Source organism: Erythrolamprus reginae, chromosome 6, assembly GCF_031021105.1.
Source record: "Erythrolamprus reginae isolate rEryReg1 chromosome 6, rEryReg1.hap1, whole genome shotgun sequence".
Lineage (NCBI taxonomy): Eukaryota > Metazoa > Chordata > Lepidosauria > Squamata > Dipsadidae > Erythrolamprus > Erythrolamprus reginae.
The window spans coordinates 86,119,251-86,141,996 of record NC_091955.1 but is presented as its reverse complement, the minus strand read 5'-3'; the positions used below and the strand labels follow the sequence as shown (position 1 = coordinate 86,141,996).

Genomic DNA, 22,746 nt, shown 5'->3' with positions numbered 1-22,746 from the left:
TTTGTAAGGTGAAAATAGTTCGGAAGAAGAGGCAAAAAAATCTTAAACCCCTGGTTCATATCTCCAAAAGTTTGTATGACGAGGGGTTTGTAAGATGAGGTATCACTGTATACTGCTTCATAGTGCTTTTAAAGTGCTTTCTTAGCGGTTTACAAAATCAGCATATTGGTCCCAAAAATCGGGGTCCTCATTTTACCCATATCAGAATTGTGGAAGACTGAGTCAGCCTTGAGCCAGTGGTGAGATTTGAACTGCTGAACTACAGTTCGCAGTTAACTGAAATAGCCTGCAGTGCTGCACTCTAACCACTGTGCCACCCCAGCTCTTGTATTGCTGGCAAAATCTGTCCACAGCCTGGAGTTTGACCCTGATGGGGCTCAAGGTTTACTTAGCCTTTCATCCTACTGAGTTTGGGCCCCAGATCATTGGGGCAATACGCTGCCATTGTAAGCCACCCAGATTGTGCTGTAAAACACTGTGGAGCAGTATATAAGCATAAGTGTTATTGCTAAAACTCAGCTTCACCAAAAGGTGGGTCGATAGACAGATGAGGAACAGATGGACAAATGATTGATAGCTGTTGCTCTATGCCGCTTCAGACAGAGAGTCATTGCAATGGCCAATGACAAACATCTGAAAAAGGAGGCCTTGTTTTCATGGCGTTTCAGTGTTCTACCATTATTTATTTTTTCCTATCTAGGATGATTTCCAGAGCAGAGAATGCCATTCCTCCACCTCCCAGAGCACCAGCTCCTGTCCCCCCAGGGACTGTTACACAGGTCGATGTCCGGAGCCGGGTGGCAGCTTGGTCTGCGTGGGCAGCTGAACAGGGAGATTGTGAGTGTTGCTGAACTTTTGAGATGTGATTCAACGATTCTGGATGTTCTGCTCTGGATTATGGAACTTTGCCTTATGGCAGAGGTCCTCAAACTTGGCAACTTTAAGACTTGTGGACTTCAACTCCCAGAATTACATTCAAAGAGCCACAAAGGTCCTAACCGGAAGCCCCCCCCCCTCCGTTCAATTCTGAAGCCAACGGGAAGCCCACTTCCCCCACCATAGAGTCTCCTCCTAGTGTGGCATTGTCCTTTATCCTCTGCCAACCGGAAGCCCACTTCCCCCGCCATAGAGTCTCCTCCTAGTGTGGCATCGTCCTTTATCCTCTGCCGAACTGGAAGCCCACTTCCCCCACCATAGAGTCTCCTCCTAGTGTGGCATCATCTTTTATCCTCTGCCGACCGGAAGCCCACTTCCTCCACCATAGAGTCTCCTCCTAGTGTGGCATTGTCTTTTATCCTCTGCCAACCGGAAGTCCGATTCCCCCACCATAGAGTCTCCTCCTAGTGTGGCATTGTCCTTTATCCTCTGCCAACCGGAAGTCCGATTCCCCCACCATAGAGTCTCCTCCTAGTGCGGTGTCTTCTTTTCTCTACCTTTCCTAACCAAAAGCCCTATCAATTGTGGAGCCGGCTGATGACATACAACTGCAGCAGAGGGATGAAAGAGCCACATGCAGCTCCAGAGCCCCAGGTTGCTGACCCCTGACCTAGGTTCTCACAAAGCCGAAAATCACAGCCATCACATTTTTTTTTACACTTGGCATTGGTGTCCAAAATGTCGTCAAGTTAACGGCCTTGAAATATGCAAGGACTAAAACTTTCACAGTATCCATTGGCTTCAGATGTTGAGTTGGAAGAAGCTGCAAATCACAATACTAGTGAAGAAAAATGCCTTCCAAATCACACATTATTTGTTACCTGTTGAATGGTGCAGGCTTTCTCATCTCATTCGGAGAAAAGCCGCTCAATTTATTTAACGTTGTGCAAATATGAACACATGCATTTTTCAGTGATTTTGGTAAAATTGATTGGGGGGGGGGGCAATCACAGCCACTCTTTCTCTCCCCTGAAGGAAGCTATTCTTCATCTCCTTGTTTCTTTAGGTGAGAAACCAAAGCAATACCCCGAGCATGAAGAAACAGCTGAAATGATGGCAGCCAAGATTGACCGAGATGTTGTAAGTGGCCAAAGAGATGGCTTGCATGCAAGAGGTTTTGATGTTTTATTTATTTATTTATTTTATTTGTCACTCAAGTATAGGATAGTAGTTTATATAAACACATAAACATAACATAGAAAGTACAGTGATCCCTCGATTTTCGCGATCTCGTTCTTCGCGAAACGCTATATCGCGATTTTTCCACCCGATGATGTCACTCCCTTCCTTTCTCATCTTTCTTTCTCTCTCTCTTTCTCTATCTTGCTTCTTCCTCTCTCACACTCTCTTCCTCCCTCTCTCATCTCTTTCTTTCCTTCTCTCTCTTTCTCTATCTCTCCCCCTCTTGCTGGCGGGCGGCGGGCGGGCGGGCGAGCGGGGGCATCAGCGAGGAGCCGGGGTTTCCCCTTTGCGTGGGCGGCGGGGAAACCCCGATCTTTGTCTGCTCGCTGCTGCTGCGCCCGCCCAGCAGCTGATCTGCTCGGCGGCAGCAGCGAGGAGCCGAATCGGGCTTTCCCCTTTGCGTGGGCGGCGGGGAAACCCCGATCTTCGTCTGCTCGCTGCTGCCGCCGAGCAGATCAGCTGCTGGGTGGCCGCAGCAGCAGCGAGCAGACGAAGATCCGGGTTTCCCCGCCGCCCACGCAAACTCCACCATCTGCGCATGCGCGGCCATGGAAAAAGGGCACGCATGCGCAGATGGTGTTTTTACTTCCGCAACCCTACATCGTGAAAAATCGATTATCGCGAGGGGTCTTGGAACGGAACCCTCGCGATAATCGAGGGATCGCTGTAATGATTTTAAAAAATCTATTAATTAAAAAAAAATAAAAAATTATTAATAGGGTATTGATTATATATGAAAATTGATATGGAAGCAATTAGGAGAGATTTGAAACATTTCAGCCTATTCAATGTGAGAGATGCTAGAATTCGGAACAGCTTAAATGGGTCTTAGCCAATAGTATATTTCTATAGCATTAAAAAATTGGGCAGCTACTTTTATTCAGATGTCAAAAGTGAAGGCGGTAGCATTTTTATTCTATAACTTCCTGAAATTAACAATTTGATGTTGTTATAATTTTTATTGTACTCTGATTGGAGAGAAAAAATAAATAAATTCTTTGCCAACAAAAGATAATTAAAAAAGACAATAGGACAGTAGGACAGGGATGGTAGGTGCAATGGTGCGCTTATGCACGCTCCTTACAGACCTCTTAGAAAAGGGGAGACGTCAACTGTAGGCAATCTAAGGTTGAAGATTGTGGGGTTGGGGGAAGAAACAACAGAGTCAGGTAGTGCTTTCCAGGCATTGATCATTCTATTGCTGAAGCCGTGTTTTCTGCAGTCTAGTTTGGAGTGGTTTAAATTTAGTTTGAACCTGTTATGTGCTCTTGTGTTGTTGCGGGTGAAGGTGAAGTAGTCATTAACAGGAAAGACATTTTGGTATATGATTTTGTGAACTAAGTTCCTCAAACTCAGGGGGTGGGAGATATTATCATGATTCCCCCCCCCTCCCAGCAGTTAAATTGAGGGCTGTGAAATAGGAAGGCTTTTAATGGCTTCTAAGCTCATTTATTCCAGAATTCCATTTAGAAGCGGCCCAATACTTCAGTTATGGAGAGGAGCTTAAATAACCACCTGCCATGGCGTGGCTTCTTCATGCTGGCTTCTTCTCAGTATTTAATAGTCTTCGGTGCTTCCCTGCCTCTTCCTTAATTAGCCACGTGCCTTATATAAAAGACTTTTTTTTCCTTTAGTCAAGTCTCGGCATTGATTGCCTCCTTCAGTTTTTTAAAATATATACTTTAATAAATTTTATTTTTATTTACATATATCGACAAATATACAAAGACATTTATTTATTTATTTATTCATTCATTCATTCATTCATTTATTTATTGGATTTGTATGCCGCCCCTCTCCGCAGACTCGAGGCGGCTAACAACAATGATAAAAACAGCATGTAGAAATCCAATTAATAAAACAACTAAAAACCCTTATTATAAAACCAAACATACACACCAACATACCATGCATAACTTGTAATGGCCTAGGGGGAAGGAATATCTTAACTCCCCCATGCCTGGCGGCATAAATGAGTCTTGAGTAGTTTACGAAAGACAGGGAGGGTGGGGGCAGTTCTAATCTCCGGGGGGAGTTGGTTCCAGAGGGCTGGGGCCGCCACAGAGAAGGCTCTTCCCCTGGGGCCCGCCAAACGACATTGTTTAGTCAACGGGACCCGGAGAAGGCCAACTCTGTGGGACTTTATTGGTCGCTGGGATTCGTGCGGTAGCAGGCGGTTCCGGAGGTAATCTGGTCCCATGCCATGTAGGACTTTAAAGGTCATGACCAACACTTTGAATTGTGACCGGAAACTGATCGGCAGCCAATGCAAGCCATGGAGTGTTGAAGAAACGTGTGCGAATCTTGGAAGCCCCACGACGGCTCTCGCGGCTGCGTTCACAAACACATAAAGTTAAAAAACATAATAGGAAGCGAGCAAGTGCGCGACAGATCTGTATAGTGATATTAACTAGATACATTCTCAGTAGCCTATTGTAGATAACTTAGTAGCATATATATAACATATATTGCTAACTATTGATAGTAGTTGAATTTTAAAAAAGAAAACAAGATAACAGGATGGTCTTAATTATTATAAATATCTTCATCTCCTTTATACAATTTACTTTAACACCAGGTAAATTTCTTTTACATATTAGTGATTTAAATTTTTTTTTGGCGAATTGGATCTTTTTTCAAGCCAACGGTAAAATATATCCCAGCAAATATAAAGATTCATCATTGTTCCTCCTTCGGTTTTTGAAGACTCCGATTCCATTTGCCTGACCAGCAATGGGAGGCAATCGATCTCTTTACCCAGATTGCAAGAAAAAGTCCCAACAGCAGGCAATATTGTGATTTGCGTTGATTTTGATTGCAAAAGAGGTGGGTTTTTCCCCCCCAACAGTTAAGGGTGTAAAAAAAAAGAAAAGAAGGAAGGTGTGGAATCTTGATTTGCATAATTTCTGGTTAAGTTTGGGGAAGCGGGTCTGTTTTTCAATGCTTTATGTTTACTAGGCTGTTTGTTCCTGCCACAATTTCTTCTTAAAAGTGTGAAGCCACCCTGGGAGTCAGATGAAAAAGACATCCTTCCGTTGCCTTAGCAACCGCAGTGTGGGTTGTCTGGCACCCTCTCACAACTAAGGAATGGCAGCACTGGAGGGTGTTAGTTGAGGTAGGGAAGAGTGAGGTAGAGGATTGTTAGCCTGGTAAGGATGTGTGTGTGTGGAGTTCCATTACATTACATTAGCACCCTTGAAAATGTCCAAAGATACTTCACCAGAAGAGCCCTTCGCTCCTCCCCTCGAAACAGAATACCCTACGAAAGTAGACTTTCAATCGTGGGTCTAGAAAGCTTAGAACTACATCGCCTTAAACATGTATAAGTATTGCCCACAAGATCATATGCTGCAATTACTTCAGCTTCAACCACAACAACACAAGAGCACACAACAGATTCAAACTTAATATTAACCGCTCCAAACTTGGCTGTAAAAAATAGGACTTTAGTAATCGAGTTGTCGAAGCGTGGAACTCATTACCGGACTCCGTAGTGTCATCCCCTAACCCCCAACATTTTACCCTTAGACTATCCATGATTGACCTCTCCAGATTCCTAAGAGGGGCGTGCATAAGTGCACTAGTGTGCCTTCCGTCCCCTGTTCTATTGTCTCTCCTATATCTCCTATATCTTTTCTTCTATTCCTATATCCTTTCTCTATTTTATCATTGATATATTTTATTCCTATATCTTCTCTTCTATTCTTTCTCTGATATATTTTACTACGAGTATATCCTCTATAATCTTCATTGTGTATTGGGCTGAAGAATGAATGAATGAATGAATGAATATATTAAAAGTGGAAAGACCAAGGTAATATATTAACTACTGACCAGTAGGAGGCACCACATGCCCACTAAATGTCCCTGTGTACTCTACATGCAACACCTGAGGGTTCAATCCCCTTGAAAGGCTATACATAGAGCATCTAAGAAAAAGTCTTCTTCTTAGATCAGGAATCTCCAACCTTGGCAACTTTAAGACTTGCTGTCTTCAACTGGCTGAGGAATTCTGGGAGTTGAAGTCCATAAGTTTTAAAGGTGCTAAGGTTCGGGACCCCTGCTTTGGAGTACAGGTAGTCATAACAGATCAGAGCTTGTTTTCATAGCCTTGGACTGTGGGACTCATGTTTCTGTTTATGTTACAAAAAAGGAAAAGAGAAGAATACTGCATTCAATTTTGGTTGCCATGATGTAAAAAGGATGTTGAGACTCTAGAAAAAGTGCAGAGGAGAGCAATAAAGATGATTAGGGGACTGGAGGCTAAAACATATGAAGAACAGTTGCAGGAACTAGGCATGGTTAGTTTAATGAAAAGAAGGACCAGGGGAGATGTGATAGCAGCGTTCCAATATTTCAGGGGTTGCCACAAGGAAGAGGGTATCAAATTATTCTCCAAAGCACCTGAGGGTAGAACAAGAAGCAATGGGTGGAAGTTGAACAAGGAGAGAAGCAACTTAGAACTAAGGAGAAATTTCCTGACAGTGAGAACAATTGATCAGTGGAACAGCTTGCCTCAAGAAGTTGTGAATACTCCAACATGTTGGATAACCATTTGTCTGAAGCAGTATAGGGTTTCCTGCCTAAGCAGGGGGTTGGACAAGAAGACTTCCAAGGTCCCTTCCAACTCGTTGTTGTTGTTGTTCTTCTTCTTCTTGTTAATCCACAAGTCTTAAAATTGCCAAGGTTGGAGACCCTTGTCTTAGAAGAACTCTTCTATGTCTGAAGAGTTGCAATTCACACACTATGTAGTTGTAGCATAGTACTTTCTACCGGACGAGTAATGTTAATATAACATCTAATGCTGCTTACTGTGGGCCAAGTAATGTAGCTGGTCTTGAAATCTATAGCATGAAAACAATATGAAGGCATATTGAAGGAAAACAAGGAAAGTGAACTTGCATAGGTTTTTTAAAACCAAGGTAGCCACCTTCAGCCTTGAACAGCGATTTTCATATAAGTGTTTATCCACAAGGAGCTTCCCCACAGCATCTGTCCTGGAAATCGTTTCTTTCATGTTGCTGGAGCATGTTCTTTTTCATGCACTTAGGACAAACTGGAAATCCTTGTGCACGTAGGGTGCTGCATTAGGAACTGGGAATGCAGTCTATGAATACAATAGAATAGAATTCTTTATTGGCCAAGTGTGATTGGACACACAAGGAATTTGTCTTGGTGCATATGCTCTCAGCGTACATAAAAGAAAATATACATTTGTCAAGAATCATATGGTACAACACTTAATGATTGTCATAGGGGTCAAATAAGCAATGAAGAAGCAATATTAAGAAAAATCTTAGGATATAAGCAACAAGTTACAGTCATACAGTCAACATGGGAGGAAATGGGTGATAGGAATGATGAGAAAAACTAGTAGAATAGAAGTGCAGATTTAGTAGAAAGTCTGACAGTGTTGAGGGAATTATTTGTTTAGTAGAGTGATGGTGTTCAGAAAAAAACTGTTCTTGTGTCTAGTTGTCTTGGTGTGCAGTGCTCTGTAGCGATGTTTTGAGGGTAGGAGTTTAAACAATTTGTGTCCAGGATGTGAGGGGTCAGTAAATATTTTCCCCGCCCTCTTTTTGACTCATGCAGTATACAGGTCCTCAGTGGAAGGCAGGTTGGCAGCAATTGTTTTTTCTGCAGTTCTGATTATCCTCTGAAGTCTGTGTTGGTCCTGTTGGGTTGCAGCACCAAACCAGACAGTTATAGAGGTGCAGATGACAGACTCAATGATTCCTCTGTAGAACTGAATCAGCAGCTCCTTGGGCAGTTTGAGCTTCCTGAGCTGGCGCAGAAAGAACATTCTTTGCTGTGCTTTTTTTATGATGTTTTTGATGTTAGTTGACCATTTTAGGTCTTGAGATATTATAGAACCTAGAAATTTGAAGGTCTCTACTGTAGATACTGTGTTGCCTAGTATTGTGAGAGGTGGAAGGGTGGAAGGGTTTCTCTTAAAGTCTACCACCATTTCTACGGTTTTGAGTGTGTTCAGTTCTAGATTGTTCTGGTCACACCACAAGGATAGTTGTTCAACTTCCCGTCTGTATGCGGATTCATCGTTGACTCGAATGAGTCCAATCACTGTTGTATCATCTGCAAACTTCAGTAGTTTAACAGATGGATTGTTTAACAGATGATTTATAACAATTTCCTTTTCCACCTGTGGATTTCAGAGAAAGAGCTATACAGGCAGCTGGGGGGTGGGGGTGGGGGGAATTGGCTAGCTTTATTTCAAAAATACCTGATAAATGTTTAAAGATCCATACTGTAGGGTTTCCACTGCAAGGCCAGTTGAAAGCTCAGTGCCCTAAATAACATTTATTTATTTATTTATTTGTTTGGTCATGTACATATTGGTGGTATACAAAAATAATAATATTTGTTTTCGTAGATTTTCACGGGTTTATGTATGTAGATTGTTCTGAGTTCGGGTAGAAATTTGGAAACCAGCCCTAAACAAAAAAACATATCATAATCATCACCATGTCAATCCTTCAACTAAATGTGATTCCACCAACCAATCAAATCATTAAAACATAGCCACCCAATCTACTTGCTACATTCAAACCAAATCTCCACCCCCACCACTATTTATAAGGAACAAATGGCAGTTGCAGACAAACTACATTTACAGCAGCACGAAGCTTACAACTTCAGCCTGATGATGGTGAATGTGATTTCACCGAAACGTCGCATAGACATGCAAAATATTACACGGGGCAAAACCCGAACTCAGAACAATCTACAAATAATAATATTTATATACATGATACTAGTAAAAGAGAAACATTAGGACAGGGGACGGAAGGCACTCTGGTGCACTTATTACACGCCCCTCACTGACCTCTTAGGAATCTAGGAATTTAATTAGGAATTTAATTAGGAGATTAATTCAGGACCTAATCAAAAGAAAACAAGAGGCGGAGTAGTAACTTTAGAACTATATTTGCATGTACCTTGGAACTTCAGCTACACAAGGCCTTCAATTGCTCTTTGTACCAAGAGCTAAAAATACTTTAAGTGGATCCAGACTTTCATTTCATAAGCACGTGGGGGGGGGGTTGAAAACTCCCCCCCAACTGTTAGCTAGAGCAGAAATAGTTTTATAAGTTCATAATTGCTTGCCATAAGATAAGGCTAAAAAAGAAAAGATTTCCCTAGCACTCCAGAAAGAATACAGTTAAATCAAGATCGTGCGTGGGAAGATCTCAAATACAATTATGCTCCAATCTTAACCAAGCACGACGCTTTTATTGATGCTAGCTTTAGAACAAAGGGGGAAATATAGACACAAGTGATATGGTAATATCAGGTTATATCCACTTTACAAGGTGTCGCTTTCTGTAGATAAATGCGTAGGTTCCCTGCAATGATTCTCATTCTTCACAGCTAACACTACAACGTTTTGGGTGACGTTCCTTGCATTCATAAATGACACCCACTTATCTATTCCCTTCAGCAAATCCTGAATCATATTCTGGATGACATTGAATATTTTGTCACCAAGCTTCAGAAAGCAGCCGAAGCTTTTACAGAACTTTCAAAGCGGAAGAAAAGCAAGAAAAATAAGAAAAAAGGACCAGGTGGTAAGGAACAGAATCCTTTCTTCTTTCAGTAATTTTCTGATCGCATTTCACTTGGCTGAACTGTTAAAAGTTCCTCTATTTAGTTAGATAAGTAGCTGCATTGGGCAGAGTTCAAACGACCTTACCCTTCAATCATTATATGTTTGTGACATGCCTGTCATGTTTGGTGTCAGATTTATGCTTAGAAACATAGAAGATTGACGGCAGAAAAAGACCTCATGGTCCATCTAGTCTGCCCTTATACTATGTCCTGTATTTTATCTTAGGATGGATAGTATGTTTATCCCAGACATGTTTAAATTCAGTCACTGTGGATTTACCAACCACGTCTGCTGGAAGTTTGTTCCAAGCATCTACTACTCTTTCAGTCAAATAATATTTTCTCACGTTGCTTCTGATCTTTCCCCCAACTAACCTCAGATTGTGCCCCCTTGTTCTTGTGTTCACTTTCCTATTAAAAACACTTCTCTCCTGAATCTTATTTAACCCTTTGACATACCTGCTTAATGCAGAGGTGGGTTCGGATTGGTTTGGAACGGTTCACCCGAACTGGTTGCAAGTCCCTGGTGATGTGACAATGATGTCATGGAACTGGTTCTGTCAGTGCTGGTCTGTGGATGCTGTCATGTTAAAAAAAAATTATAAAAAATTGGATTAAAAAAAAACATTTTTGGCACTGCACATGCGTGTGCCTATGAGGTGTGGCCACATGGCACAGGAGGAAGCGAACCGGCAGCGAGGTAAGTTAGCACCCATCCTTGGCGTAATGTTTGACTAATGTTGAAAAGAACAGGCAGCTGATGTTTTCTCTGTCGTGTTGTTCGTTTGCATACATACTCAGCAGAACAAAGAAAAGGAGTATAGAAACATAGAAACATAGAAGTCTGACGGCAGATAAAGACCTCATGGTCCATCTAGTCTGCCCTTATACTATTTTCTGTATTTTATCCTAGGATGGATATATGTTTATCCCAGGCATGTTTAAATTCAGTTACTGTGGATTTATCTACCACGTCTGCTGGAAGTTTGTTCCAAGGATCTACTACTCTTTCACTAAAATAATATTTTCTCATGTTGCTTTTGATCTTTCCCCCAACTAACTTCAGATTGTGTCCCCTTGTTCTTGTGTTCACTTTCCTATTAAAAACACTTCCCTCCTGGACCTTATTTAACTATTTAATATATTTAAATGTTTCGATCATGTCCCCCCTTTTCCTTCTGTCCTCCAGACTATACAGATTGAGTTCATTAAGTCTTTCCTGATATGTTTTATGCTTAAGACCTTCCACCATTCTTGTAGCCCGTCTTTGGACCCGTTCAATTTTGTCAATATCTTTTTGTAGGTGAGGTCTCCAGAACTGAACACAGTATTCCAAATGTGGTCTCACCAGCATTCTATATAGCGGGATCATAATCTCCCTCTTCCTGCTTGTTATACCTCTAGCTATGCAGCCAAGCATCCTACTTGCTTTTCCTACTGCCCGACCACACTGCTCACCCATTTTGAGATTGTCAGAAATCACTACCACTAAATCCTTCTCTTCTGAAGTTTTTGCTAACACAGAACTGCCAATGCAATACTCAGATTGAGGATTCCTTTTCCCCAAGTGCGTTATTTTACATTTGGAAACATTAAACTGCAGTTTCCATTGCTTTGACCATTTATCTAGTAAAGCTAAATCATTTACCATATTACAGACCCCTCCAGGAATATCTGTGGAGAGGGGCGGCATACAAATCTAAATAAATAAATAAGTAAGTAAGTAAGTAAGTAAGTAAGTAAGTAAGTAAGTAAGTAAGTAAGTAAGTAAGTAAATAAATAAATATCAACCCTATTGCACACTTTAGAGTCATCGGCAAATAGGCAAAACTTCCCTACCAAACCTTCCCCTATGTCACTCACAAACATATTAAAAAGAATAGGACCCAGAACAGAATGTTGATATTTTCTCTATTGTGTTGTTCGTTTGCATACATACTCAGCGGAACAAAGAAAAGGAGTATGAAACAACATTTAAAAAATGGAATTTCTGCAAGCCATTCGTCTTGAGTCAATTAACTCTTTTGTCTGGGTTAAGGGCGTGCTAGTTTGGAGTGTGAAATCTTGTGAAATGTTCCATTTCAAGTGCGAAATGGTCTCTTTCAAGTGTTTTGGAAGTTTGGTTTTTTTTCAATCCGGGAACAGAGATTATCTCTTTCAAACTCTAAAATTTTCAAAAATGTTTCAAAGAGTCCATCTCATGCTTGAAGTGGGATTTGCAAAATTTTAAAGAACAAAATAGTTTGCATCTAGATATATTACACATTTTTTCCAATGTGTGTATGTGAGGGGGTAGAATCAGCCAGTGTGGTGCAGTGGTTAAAATGCAGTATTGCAGGCAAACTCTGCCCACAGTCTGGAGTTTGATCCTGACCGGAATCTAGGTTGACTCATCTTTCCACCCTTCTGAGGTCGGTAAAATGAAGATCCAGATTGTTGTAATATGCTAACATTGTAATCTACCCAGAGAGGGCTGAAAGGCATTAAAGGACAGTACATAAGTCTAAAGGCTGTTGTTATTGTTACTGCCAAGGTACAGGATTGAGGAAACTCATACACAGGTGCTAGCTGCCTGTCATTTATTCTTAGCTATAGATCAAAGTGGAAAATTATTGATCTACCACCCCATATTGGTCCAGTGTTTCGGAACCCCAGTAAGCTACGTAGACGTCAACTCCCAGAATGTCCAGCCCAGCATGCTGACTGAGAAATTTGGGGAGCTGAAGTACACATGGAGAGTTCTGGGCATTGAAGTACATGTTAAGGTTGCTGACGTTGAGCAACATCGTAGTGGATTACTGTTAGCATATAGGGTGGGAAAGGGGGGTGGAACGTTGAGAGAGAGCTAATTTGCATATTGGTATGTAAATCAGTTTGTGGCATTTGGAAGATAGAATTCTTGGGATTTGTGTGCTGACTGTTGGTGAATCTGCGCCAGAGAGCGCAGATGTATAGAGAAATATAGTTACACTGTCAAGTTGTTTATTTGTGTAAATATGAAACCATTTCAATGAGCAATGAAGAAATAAAAGCATAAGTTGTATATTGGAGTCATTGTATCTGTACCCCAATATACATAGTATCACGGTTCTGCTATGAAGAGTCTCTGCTGTATGAAGTGGTGAACATCACTTGAAAAACATAAATAACATAAAATCCAACAATTACATCCATAATCTTCAATGAAAGAGTCTTCATTATTTGGTGCATTGACTTGAGCTGATATTCTCAGTCTCTCTCTCTCTCTCTCCCCCTACCTTTCCCTCCCCCCCCCTCTCATCTTGGGTCTTGAAGGGTGAATATGTGTTGAGGTTGGGGGACCCCAGTCTAGAATCTCATTCTCCTGTTTTGCCAGTGGTGAAAATATTTCTATAGGTAATACGGTAAGTGAAATCTAAGTGAAAATCTAAGTGATTTTGGTTTCATTTTTCTATTTCTTCACCAGAGGGGGTCTTAACGCTCCGTGCAAAGCCTCCATCTCCAGATGAATTTGTGGACTGTTTGCAAAAATTTAAGCATGGTTTCAACCTTTTGGTAAGTGAATGTGAGCTGGGTACTCCAAGCAATTCCAGGTTTTTGTTGCAGCTTGATAGCAATAGTTAGTTTTTTAAAAATCTGTTGTTACAATCTGCCACTGAATTTCACCAGCTTTCCTGTAAATTTGCAACTTAGATTTCCTTAACTGAACACACTATCTTAGTAATTGTACAAACTGCTTCTGAATTGTTGGCTTTAGAACAAAAGGGAAATGATATAAAAGAGTGATCAAATAGTGGCATTAAAGCTCACTTTTAGAATTATATTTAATTTTCCACCCCCATCATACTCAGCTAAAGTATTGCAACTTCCAGAACTGAAGGTTTTTTTCCAGGATTTTTTTTTCAAGCGACAACACAATAATCTTTCTAGGATGCTAAAGACAATCTTCAGAGTATCAAGAATGTGTTTAGATATTCCTACTTTTTCCAATACCTTCATTTTGGGGTGGGTTTTTTTGATAAACTGATCCTAGCATGTAAACTATCACTGTTACTGATTCTAGAGCATTGAAAGATGACTAATTTAGTAATATACATCTGTGTGTCAATGCCTAATTTAATATTTGCAAGATGGATAGCAAAGAACTAAAACATTAAAAGACACAACCAGGACTAACTCTTTTTTAAAAAAAAAAAAGTCTTGAAAATATTGCATTTAATAAATCTTGAAATAATATTTATTAAGAAATTGATCCTAAAATCACCAACTAGTCATGACGGCATTGCTCATTTTAAAAGATTACCTTAAATGCATCTTATTTAGTTTAAGAAATTTATTGATAAGTTGAGTAGATTACATTGATTAGAGAATTAATCTTATCTGTCTGTCTGTCAATCTATCTATTTATCTGTATCATTTGATCGTTTATAATATCATTGTATATGTATGATGTGTACACTTTTGGGATTTTATCTGGCTTATCAGTATACAAATGTAATTACCTTTTATTAATAACTGAGTTTTGGCATGAACTACGTTTGAGATATTTCAAATGCCATTTTGAATTGCTAAACTTTGTTCTCATAAGATCTCTTCCACACTATCCCTTTTAACTTTCACAGGCTAAATTAAAGTCACACATCCAAAATCCCAGTGCACCTGAACTGATTCACTTTCTGTTTACTCCTCTAAATATGGTAAGTCTGAAATATTATTTAATATCTAGGGGCTCAGTTTATTTCTCTGAGTGTGTCAAAGCCTAATCCATTATGAATTTCAGTACTGAATGCAGAGGGTGTATATCATGGAAATAAAAACCTTATTTTTTATTGGCTTCCTTAAAAGCTAGCTTGCTCCATATTGAAATAAAAAGTCTCATCTGGTTTAAACGCCTCAATGGTATTTTAGTCAGTTTTACCAATTCCAAAGGTTTTATTTGGCTCAGAATCAAGAAGGAGCTCAACATTGTGAGCTTACATTTCAAAACTCAAAACTCACATTTAATCTACGGAGTTTAAACTACAGAACACAGGTAGCCCTCAACTTTGGAAATTTTAATCCTAAATAAAAAAATTCCATTTGCCTAGAATTTTAATCATGGGTCATAGTGGTAGGTCAAGTTAGCACACGATCAGACTCAATTTCACAACCATTTTTACGTTGGTATTTAAGCAAGTTGTTTTGATTTGATTTATTGGATTTATTGGATTTGTATGCCGCCCCTCTCCTGAGACTCAGGGCGGCTAACAACAATAATAAAACAGTATACAAAATAATCCAATACTAAAAACGATTAAAAACCCATTAATATAAAAAACCAAACAGACATACAGACATACCATGCATAAAATTGTAAAGGCCTAGGGGGAAAGAATATCTCAATTCCCCCATGCCTGACGGCAGAGGTGGGTTTTAAGTAGCTTACGAAAGGCAAGGAGGGTGGGGGCAATTCTAATCTCTGGGGGGAGTTGGTTCCAGAGGGCCGGGGCCGCCACAGAGAAGGCTCTTCCCCTGGGTCCCGCCAAGCGGCATTGTTTAGTTGACGGGACCCGGAGAAGACCCGTGGGACTTAACTAGTCGCTGGGATTCGTGCAGCAGAAGGCGGTCCTTGAGATAATCTGGTCCGGTGCCATGAAGGGCTTTATAGGTCATAACCAACACTTTGAATTGTGACCGGAAACTGATCGGCAACCAATGCAGACTGTGGAGTGTTGGTGTAACATGGGCATATTTGGGAAAGCCCATGATTGCTCTCACAGCTGCATTCTGTTTTGGTTATTAAGCAAATGATGTGGTTGTTAAGTAAATCCTTTAGTTGTAAGTCCAAATCCAACTTAGCCAATGGGCATTTTTTTGTCAGAAAACAGCAAAAAAATATAAAATGCAATCACATGATCACATAATTCAGCAACTGGTCATAGATGCAAATGGGTTGCCAAGTGTTTGAAATGCAATCACAGGAGTGGTGTGGCAGTTGTAACTTTGAAGATGGGTCGTAAATAACTTTTTTTTGAGTTTGTCCTAACTTTGCGGGGGGTGGGGTTAAAAATTTTTATATTTTTTTCCTCCACAATTTCCATTTTTATGTCAACACTTATACCTTAAAATGTCAACAACATACATATTTATACATTTTTCTTCAATCAGTCAAAAACCGGTGTCCTTTTTTGCACCTATTTCTATCCTGTTCATCAATCTATAAAGCCCTTCATGGCATCGGACCAGAATACCTCCGGGACCGCCTTCTGCTGCACAAATCCCAGCGACCGATTAGATCCCACAGAGTCAGCCTTCTCCGGGTCCCGTCAACTAAACAATGTCGGTTGGCGGGCCCCAGGGGAAGAGCCTTCTCTGTGGCAGCCCCGACTCTCTGGAACCAGCTCCCCCCAGAGATTAGAACTGCCTCTACCCTCCTTGCCTTTCGTGAACTCCTCAAAACCCACCTTTGTCGTCAGGCATGGGGGAATTGAGATATTTCCCCCGGGCCTATATAATTTATGTATGGTATGTTTGTAGGTATGTCTGCTTAAAAATGGGGTTTTCTTAAATACTTTAAATTTTAAATTGTAAATTATTAGATTTGTTATGAATTATTTTATTATGTTGTGAGCCGCCCCGAGTCTACAGAAAGGGGCGGCATACAAATCTAATAAATAAATCTAATAAATAAATAAATAAATAAATAAATCTGTTATCCTTCATTCCGTTACACTCCCCTCCTTCTATCTCAATCTCCTCCTTCTATCTTCTTACTCCTTCTCTGTTTGTCCTAACTTTGAACAATCCATGAAATGGCCAGTCATAAATTGAGAATCACCTGTATGTGTGTCTATGGAGATTCTCAGTCATCCAGGTCCTGGTTTTCCAATACAGGTGCTTTTTCAAGAGGCAATTGGACTTTCTGGTTGTTGTTGGGTTAGGTTTTTTTTTAAGACGTTTCACTTTTCATGCAAGAAGCATCTTCATCTTCTTCTTCATTTCTGAAGAAGCTTCTTGGATGAGAAGTGAAACGACTTCAAAGAAAAACAAAGAAAGTCCTGTAGCCTCTTGAAAAAACCCCCCACCTTTGGGAAAACCTGTATTCAAGGCAAAGGATCTTGCCCCTTTTAAAATGTACAAAAGCAAAAATTCCAGTCCACATATACAGTGGTACCTCTACATACAAACTTAATTCGTTCCGTGACCAGGTTCGTAAGTAGAAAAGTTTGTACGAAGAAGCAATTTTTCCCATAGGAATCAATGTAAAAGCAAATAATGTGTGCGATTGGGGAAACCACAGGGAGGGTGGAGGCCCTGTTTCTTCCCAGGAGATTCCTAGAGAGGCCCCACAGAGGCTTCTCCCTGCCTTTTCTGGCCCTGTTTCCTCCCAGGAGATTCCTAGATAGGCCCTACAGAGGCTTCTCCTCACATTTTCCAGCCCTGTTCCCTCCCAGGAGATTCCTAGAGAGGCCCCACGGAGGCTTCTCCCCACCTTTTCTGGCCCTGTTTCCTCTCAAGAGATTCCTAGAGAGGCACCACAGAGGCTTCTCCTCACCTTTTCCAGCCCTGTTTCCTCCCAGGAGATTCCTAGAGAGGCCCCACCGAGGCTTCTCCCCAGCTTTTCTGGCCCTGTTTCCTCCCAGGAGATTCCTAGAGAGGCCCCACAGAGGCTTCTCCCTGCCTTTTCTGGCCCTGTTTCCTCCCAGGAGATTCCTAGAGTGGCCCCACAGAGGCTTCTCCCCACCTTTTCTGGCCCTGTTTCCTCCCAGGAGATTCCTAGAGAGGCCCCATGGAGGCTTCTCCCCACCTTTTCTGGCCTTGTTTCCTCTCAAGAGATTCCTAGAGAGGCCCCACGGAGGCTTCTCCCCACCTTTTCTGGCCCTGTTTCCTCCCAGGAGATTCCTAGATAGGCCCTACAGAGGCTTCTCCTCACATTTTCCAGCCCTGTTTCCTCCCAGGAGATTCCTAGAGAGGCCCCACCGAGGCTTCTCCCCAGCTTTTCTGGCCCTGTTTCCTCCCAGGAGATTTCTAAAGAGGCCCCACAGAGGCTTCTCCCCAGCTTTTCTGGCCCTGTTTCCTCCCAGGAGATTCCTAGAGAGGCTCCATGGAGGCTTCTCCCCACCTTTTCTGGCCTTGTTTCCTCTCAAGAGATTCCTAGAGAGGCCCCACGGAAGCATCTCCCTGCCTTCTCTGTTTACAGTTTCGGAGGCTCGGGTATGTAAGTAGAAAATGGTTCTTGAGAAGAGGCAAAAAACCCGAACACCCGGTTCTTATCTAGAAAATTTTGTAAGTAGAGGCATTTGTAGGTAGAGGTACCACTGTACATAGATTTTTAAAAGAAAAACCAGAAATGTTCTTAATTAATTACCCAACTACCTCTGCTAAATAACAAGGCATTATCACCGCATACCTCTACCGGATCTATTCTGTAAGCAACCACATTCTCTCAATGTGCATTTATTATTTCTCGTAGGTGGTACAGGCAACAGGAGGGCCCGAGCTTGCAAGCACGGTGCTCAGCCCCCTTCTGACAAAAGACACCATCGACTTTTTACGTTGCATTGTCACAAGCGAAGAAGGACAACTCTGGGTATCCCTAGGGAATGCATGGACCAAAGCCAGGTAACAATTGAGTTGAACATCGTATATTAGAACTGTGTCAAACTTCATGGGTGTTTTGTTTCCCCCCCCCCTACCAATCTGCACATCCTTCATATTACACTAAAACAGAATAACAGAGTTGGAAGGGACCTTGGAGGTCTTCTAGTCCAACCCCCTGATTAGGCAGAAAACCCTACACCACTTCAGACCGGGCGGAGGTTCCAAATTACCACTGCTACTGGTGCTGATGTGCGAGCAGCTCTGAGTGACTGGTGGGCGCGTGCATGCATTGGAACGAGATTTGGCTTCTGCGCATGCGCAGGAAGCAAATCTTGCAAGAAGATGCACGGGCGGGTGAGATTTCGGTGTGTTTTTTTTTTTGCTTCCATGCATGTAAAACATGCACGGGACAAAAAAGCAAAAAGAAGCAAACAAAAAGGCCAAAAATTCCCAAAATCTCTCTCTCGCGCGCATCCTGTCGCCAAATTTTGCTACTTGTGCATGCGCAGAAGCCAGATCTGAAGCCAAAGCTCCAATGTGTGCACACACCTCCATTTCCGCTATCAATGCGGCGTCCCTCCCCCTCCATTCTGATAGCAAACTAATACCACAAATGGTTATCCAATCTCTTTTTATAAACTTCTAGTGTTCGAGCATTCATAACTTCTGGAGGCAAGTTGTTCCATGGATTAATTGTCCTAACTGTCAAGAAATTTCTCCTTACTTCTAGATTGTATCAGTGTTCCCTCTAATTTTTTTTGTGGGTGGGCGGAAAAGTATAGTGTCTGAGCAGCAGTCCCTTCGGGACTGGGCGGTACAGAAATAATAAATAAATAAATAAACAAACAAATAAAAAACCCACCCTGTTTTGCCTCAGAGAATTTCAAAATAAAATACTGTACTGTGTGTCTATAACAGTGAGCTCATAATAGGGCAACTCTATCAATATCAAAATGCCACTTAAATAGTTGAGCTAGTTTCAAACTAGATTTTGATTTTCTTTCTCTCTTCCTTACTCCCATTCTTTTTCTTTCTCTTTTCCTTCCTCTCTTTTTTCTATCTGTTTCTCTCTCTTCCTCTCTCTCTCCTTCCCTCTCACTCTTTCCCTCTCGGCTTCTGGGCAGGTTTGGAAAACTCTGAGTTGATGACGATTTTTAAGTGAGCGATTGCTCACTGCTCAGCTTAGAGGGAACTATGGATTGTATCTCTCTTTGATTAGTTTCCATCCTGTATAGGTTTCAAGAAAAAAATTATATTCTTGGGGGTTTTATTCAGTTATTAATGTTTCAGTTTCCTTTTATTTCCCCTGTTGAAAGAATTCAGAAGCTTCTTGGCAAAGCCTCTTGATACGAACAGGCTCCTTATATGTCAATTAGCCATCGTCAGTTAATTGATCTTACAGATCAATAGCCATTTTGAGCACATGCTCACAGCTTTTATAATGAAGAGTGAAGTGGCTGGAGGGTGACACAATTATGGCCAGGGATCATAATTACATGATTGTCAGCCTGCATTAAAACAGACCCATACAGAAATAATTATGTGTAATTACAGCCATTAATAAATTTTGAAGTGATTGAGGGTGTTGTAAATAGATCCATTCTTGACACTGATGATTGCAAGAAACACAGGCAAAAATGTATGAAATGTTTTGCTTTGACTGCACAGACTGAACTAATTTTGAAGATACGTCTGCAGACCTGGATGGACTTTCAGATACTGTAACATCATATGTCAGCTTCTGTGAAGACCTATGTGCACCGACCAGGAACTTGCGAATGCACAGTAACAATAAACCTTGGTTCACAACTAAATTTATGCAGTTACGTCATTCCAAAGAGGAAGCCTACAGAAAAGGTGATAGAATGCTGTACAATCAGGCCAGAAATATATTAACAAGGGAGATCAGAGCAGCAAAAAGGAACAACTCTGAAAAGCTGGTTCTCAACAAATGAACCAACAAACATGTGGAAAACTCTCAAGAACATCATCAGTTACAGCAAACCATCTTCCCAAACTGAAGGAAATCAGCAACTGGTAGATGATGTGAATGTGTTCTACTGCAGGTTTGAAAGGAAACTACAGCCACCTATCTCCCCAACCTCTATCCTAGACACATCAACAACAGCCAAACCTCCTACAACTGAACCCATCCCATTAGGTTCACAACCCCTGGTGATCACAGAAAAGGAAGTGCAAGATCTATTTCTCAGACAGAAGCCTGGAAAAGCACCAGGCCCAGACAAGATAACTCCTTCTTGCTTAAAAGCAGACCAGTTGGCCCCCACCTTCACCCAAATTGTCAACAAATCACTAGAGTTGTGCTATATTCCTTTTTGCTTCAAACACTCCACTATCATCCCAATGTCAAAGAAGCCCTCCATCAAGGAACTGAATGACCACAGACCAGTCGCTCTAACATCTGTAGTTATGAAAACCTTTGAAAGGCTAGTGATGTCCCACTTGAAAACCATCACGGATCCACTGTTAGACCCCCTGCAATTTGCATAACGAGCAAATAGATCGACAGATGATGCTGTTAATATGGCTCTGCGCTATATCCTGTAACATCTTAAATCTCCAAAGACCTACGCTAGGGTCCTCTTTGTAGACTTTAGTTCAGGATTCATCACCATCACACCGGACATTCTTCTAACTAAACTAAATCAGCTAGCAGAACCTGAACACACTTGTAAGTGGATCACAAGCTTCCTAACAGACTGGAAGTAGCAGGGGAAGCTAGGCAAAATCACATCAGATAACTGTACAATTAGCACAGGGCACCCCCAAGGCTGTGTACTCTCACCACTTCTCTCTGACTCAATGACTTCTCTCTGACTCACCAATGACTGCATCTCAAACGATCTATCTGTTAAACTACTGAAGTTTGCAGATGATACAACAATGATTGCTCTCATTTGAGACAACAATGAAACCACATACAGACGGGAGGTTGAACAAGTAGTCTCTTCTCATCCTGCTTACAATCTTTTTGAACTGTTACCTTCTGACAGAAGATACAGAACAATTGAAACTCCGACCACGTTTTTATCCCAGAGCTATACTCACATTTAACAATGAACTGAAGGGTCACCATCAATGAACTGTTGGACAGTATTACTTGGTCTGTTGTGTAGATGTTTGAGTGGTTCAGGGTGGGGAATTTGTGGTGGGTGGGGCATATTTTTTTGGATTGTTATGTGTGTTGGGACTGGTCTTTGGGCATCATGTGAATTTCGTTGTATGGGTACCGTATTTTTCGGAGTATAAGACTCACCTTAGTTTTGGGGGAGGAAAATAGGGAAAAGAATCTGCTTACCAGATATTCATCTAGCTAACATCCTTAGTCTGGTCAACTTCAGCACATTATTTTATCCCCTGGTTATGGTTTTTAAAAAAACTTTATATGGAGAGAGTAACAATGAAAGAGCTTGCAAGCCAGTAAGAGCTGGGAACATCATTAGCAGCTGGAAAGAAACATTCAGAGCAAGTAGAACAATGGAAAAAACCCTGGAAAGACTTAGGGCTTAGAAAACATTATTTGCAGAGAGTAACAATGAAAGAGCTTGCAAGCGAGTAAGAGCTGGGAACATCGCTAGCACTTGGTTAGGGCTGGAAAGAAACATTTGGAACAAGTTTGACCCATGGGGAAAAAAACCCTGCAAAGACTTAGGGCTTGGAAAACATTCCTCGCAGAGAGTAACAATGAAAGAGCTTGCAAGCCAGTAAGAGCTGGGAACATCGTTAGCACCTGGTTAGGGCTGGAAAGAAACATTTGGAGCAATTTAGAGCAATGAAAAAAAAAACCTGCAAAGACTTAGGGCTTGGAAAACATTCTTTGCAGAGAGAAACAATGAAAGAGCCTGCAAGTAAAAGCTGGGAAGATCATTACAAGCTAATTAGGGCTGGGAAAGACAAAAAAGGCAATATTCAAAGCATAAGATGCACCTAAATTTTCAGTCTCTTTTAGGGAGGAAAAAGGTGCATCTTATACTCCCGAAAAAAAGGTATATTGTATATATACATACAATGACAATAAAGTATTTATATTATATTTTCCAACTAGCCTTGTGGTGTGACCGGAACAATCTGGAACTGAACACACTCAAAACCGTAGAAATGGTGGTAGACTTTAGGAGAAATCCCATCCTATCAGCTATTACAACTAAACAACACAGTATCAACAGTAGAGACATGCACATTTCTAGGTTCTATCATATCTCAAGACCTAAAATGGTCACCTGACATCAAAAACATCATAAAAAAAGCACAACAAAGAATGTTCTTTCTGCGCCATCTGAGGAAGCTCAAACTGCCCAAGGAGCTGCTGATCCAGTTCTACAGAGGAATCATTGAGTCTGTCATCTGCACCTCTATAACTGTCTGGTTTGGTGCTGCAACCCAACAAGACCGACACAGACTTCAGAGGACAATCAGAACTGC

At 41.3% G+C, this 22,746-nt stretch overlaps 1 protein-coding gene across 7 annotated transcripts in view; it reads left to right on the top strand.

Annotated features, from left to right (window-relative positions):
- The window catches only part of EPS8 (EGFR pathway substrate 8, signaling adaptor), a 229,909-nt gene that overhangs the window by 152,687 nt on the left and 54,476 nt on the right, over positions 1 to 22,746 (top strand). For all 7 annotated transcript variants that reach the window (XM_070754296.1, XM_070754291.1, XM_070754294.1 and 4 more), the window contains exons 8-13: positions 701 to 837; positions 1,943 to 2,016; positions 9,578 to 9,704; positions 13,190 to 13,278; positions 14,346 to 14,420; positions 18,176 to 18,324. In XM_070754296.1, the coding sequence (XP_070610397.1) occupies positions 701 to 837; positions 1,943 to 2,016; positions 9,578 to 9,704; positions 13,190 to 13,278; positions 14,346 to 14,420; positions 18,176 to 18,324 (651 nt within the window). The remainder of the gene's footprint in view (positions 1 to 700; positions 838 to 1,942; positions 2,017 to 9,577; positions 9,705 to 13,189; positions 13,279 to 14,345; positions 14,421 to 18,175; positions 18,325 to 22,746) is intronic.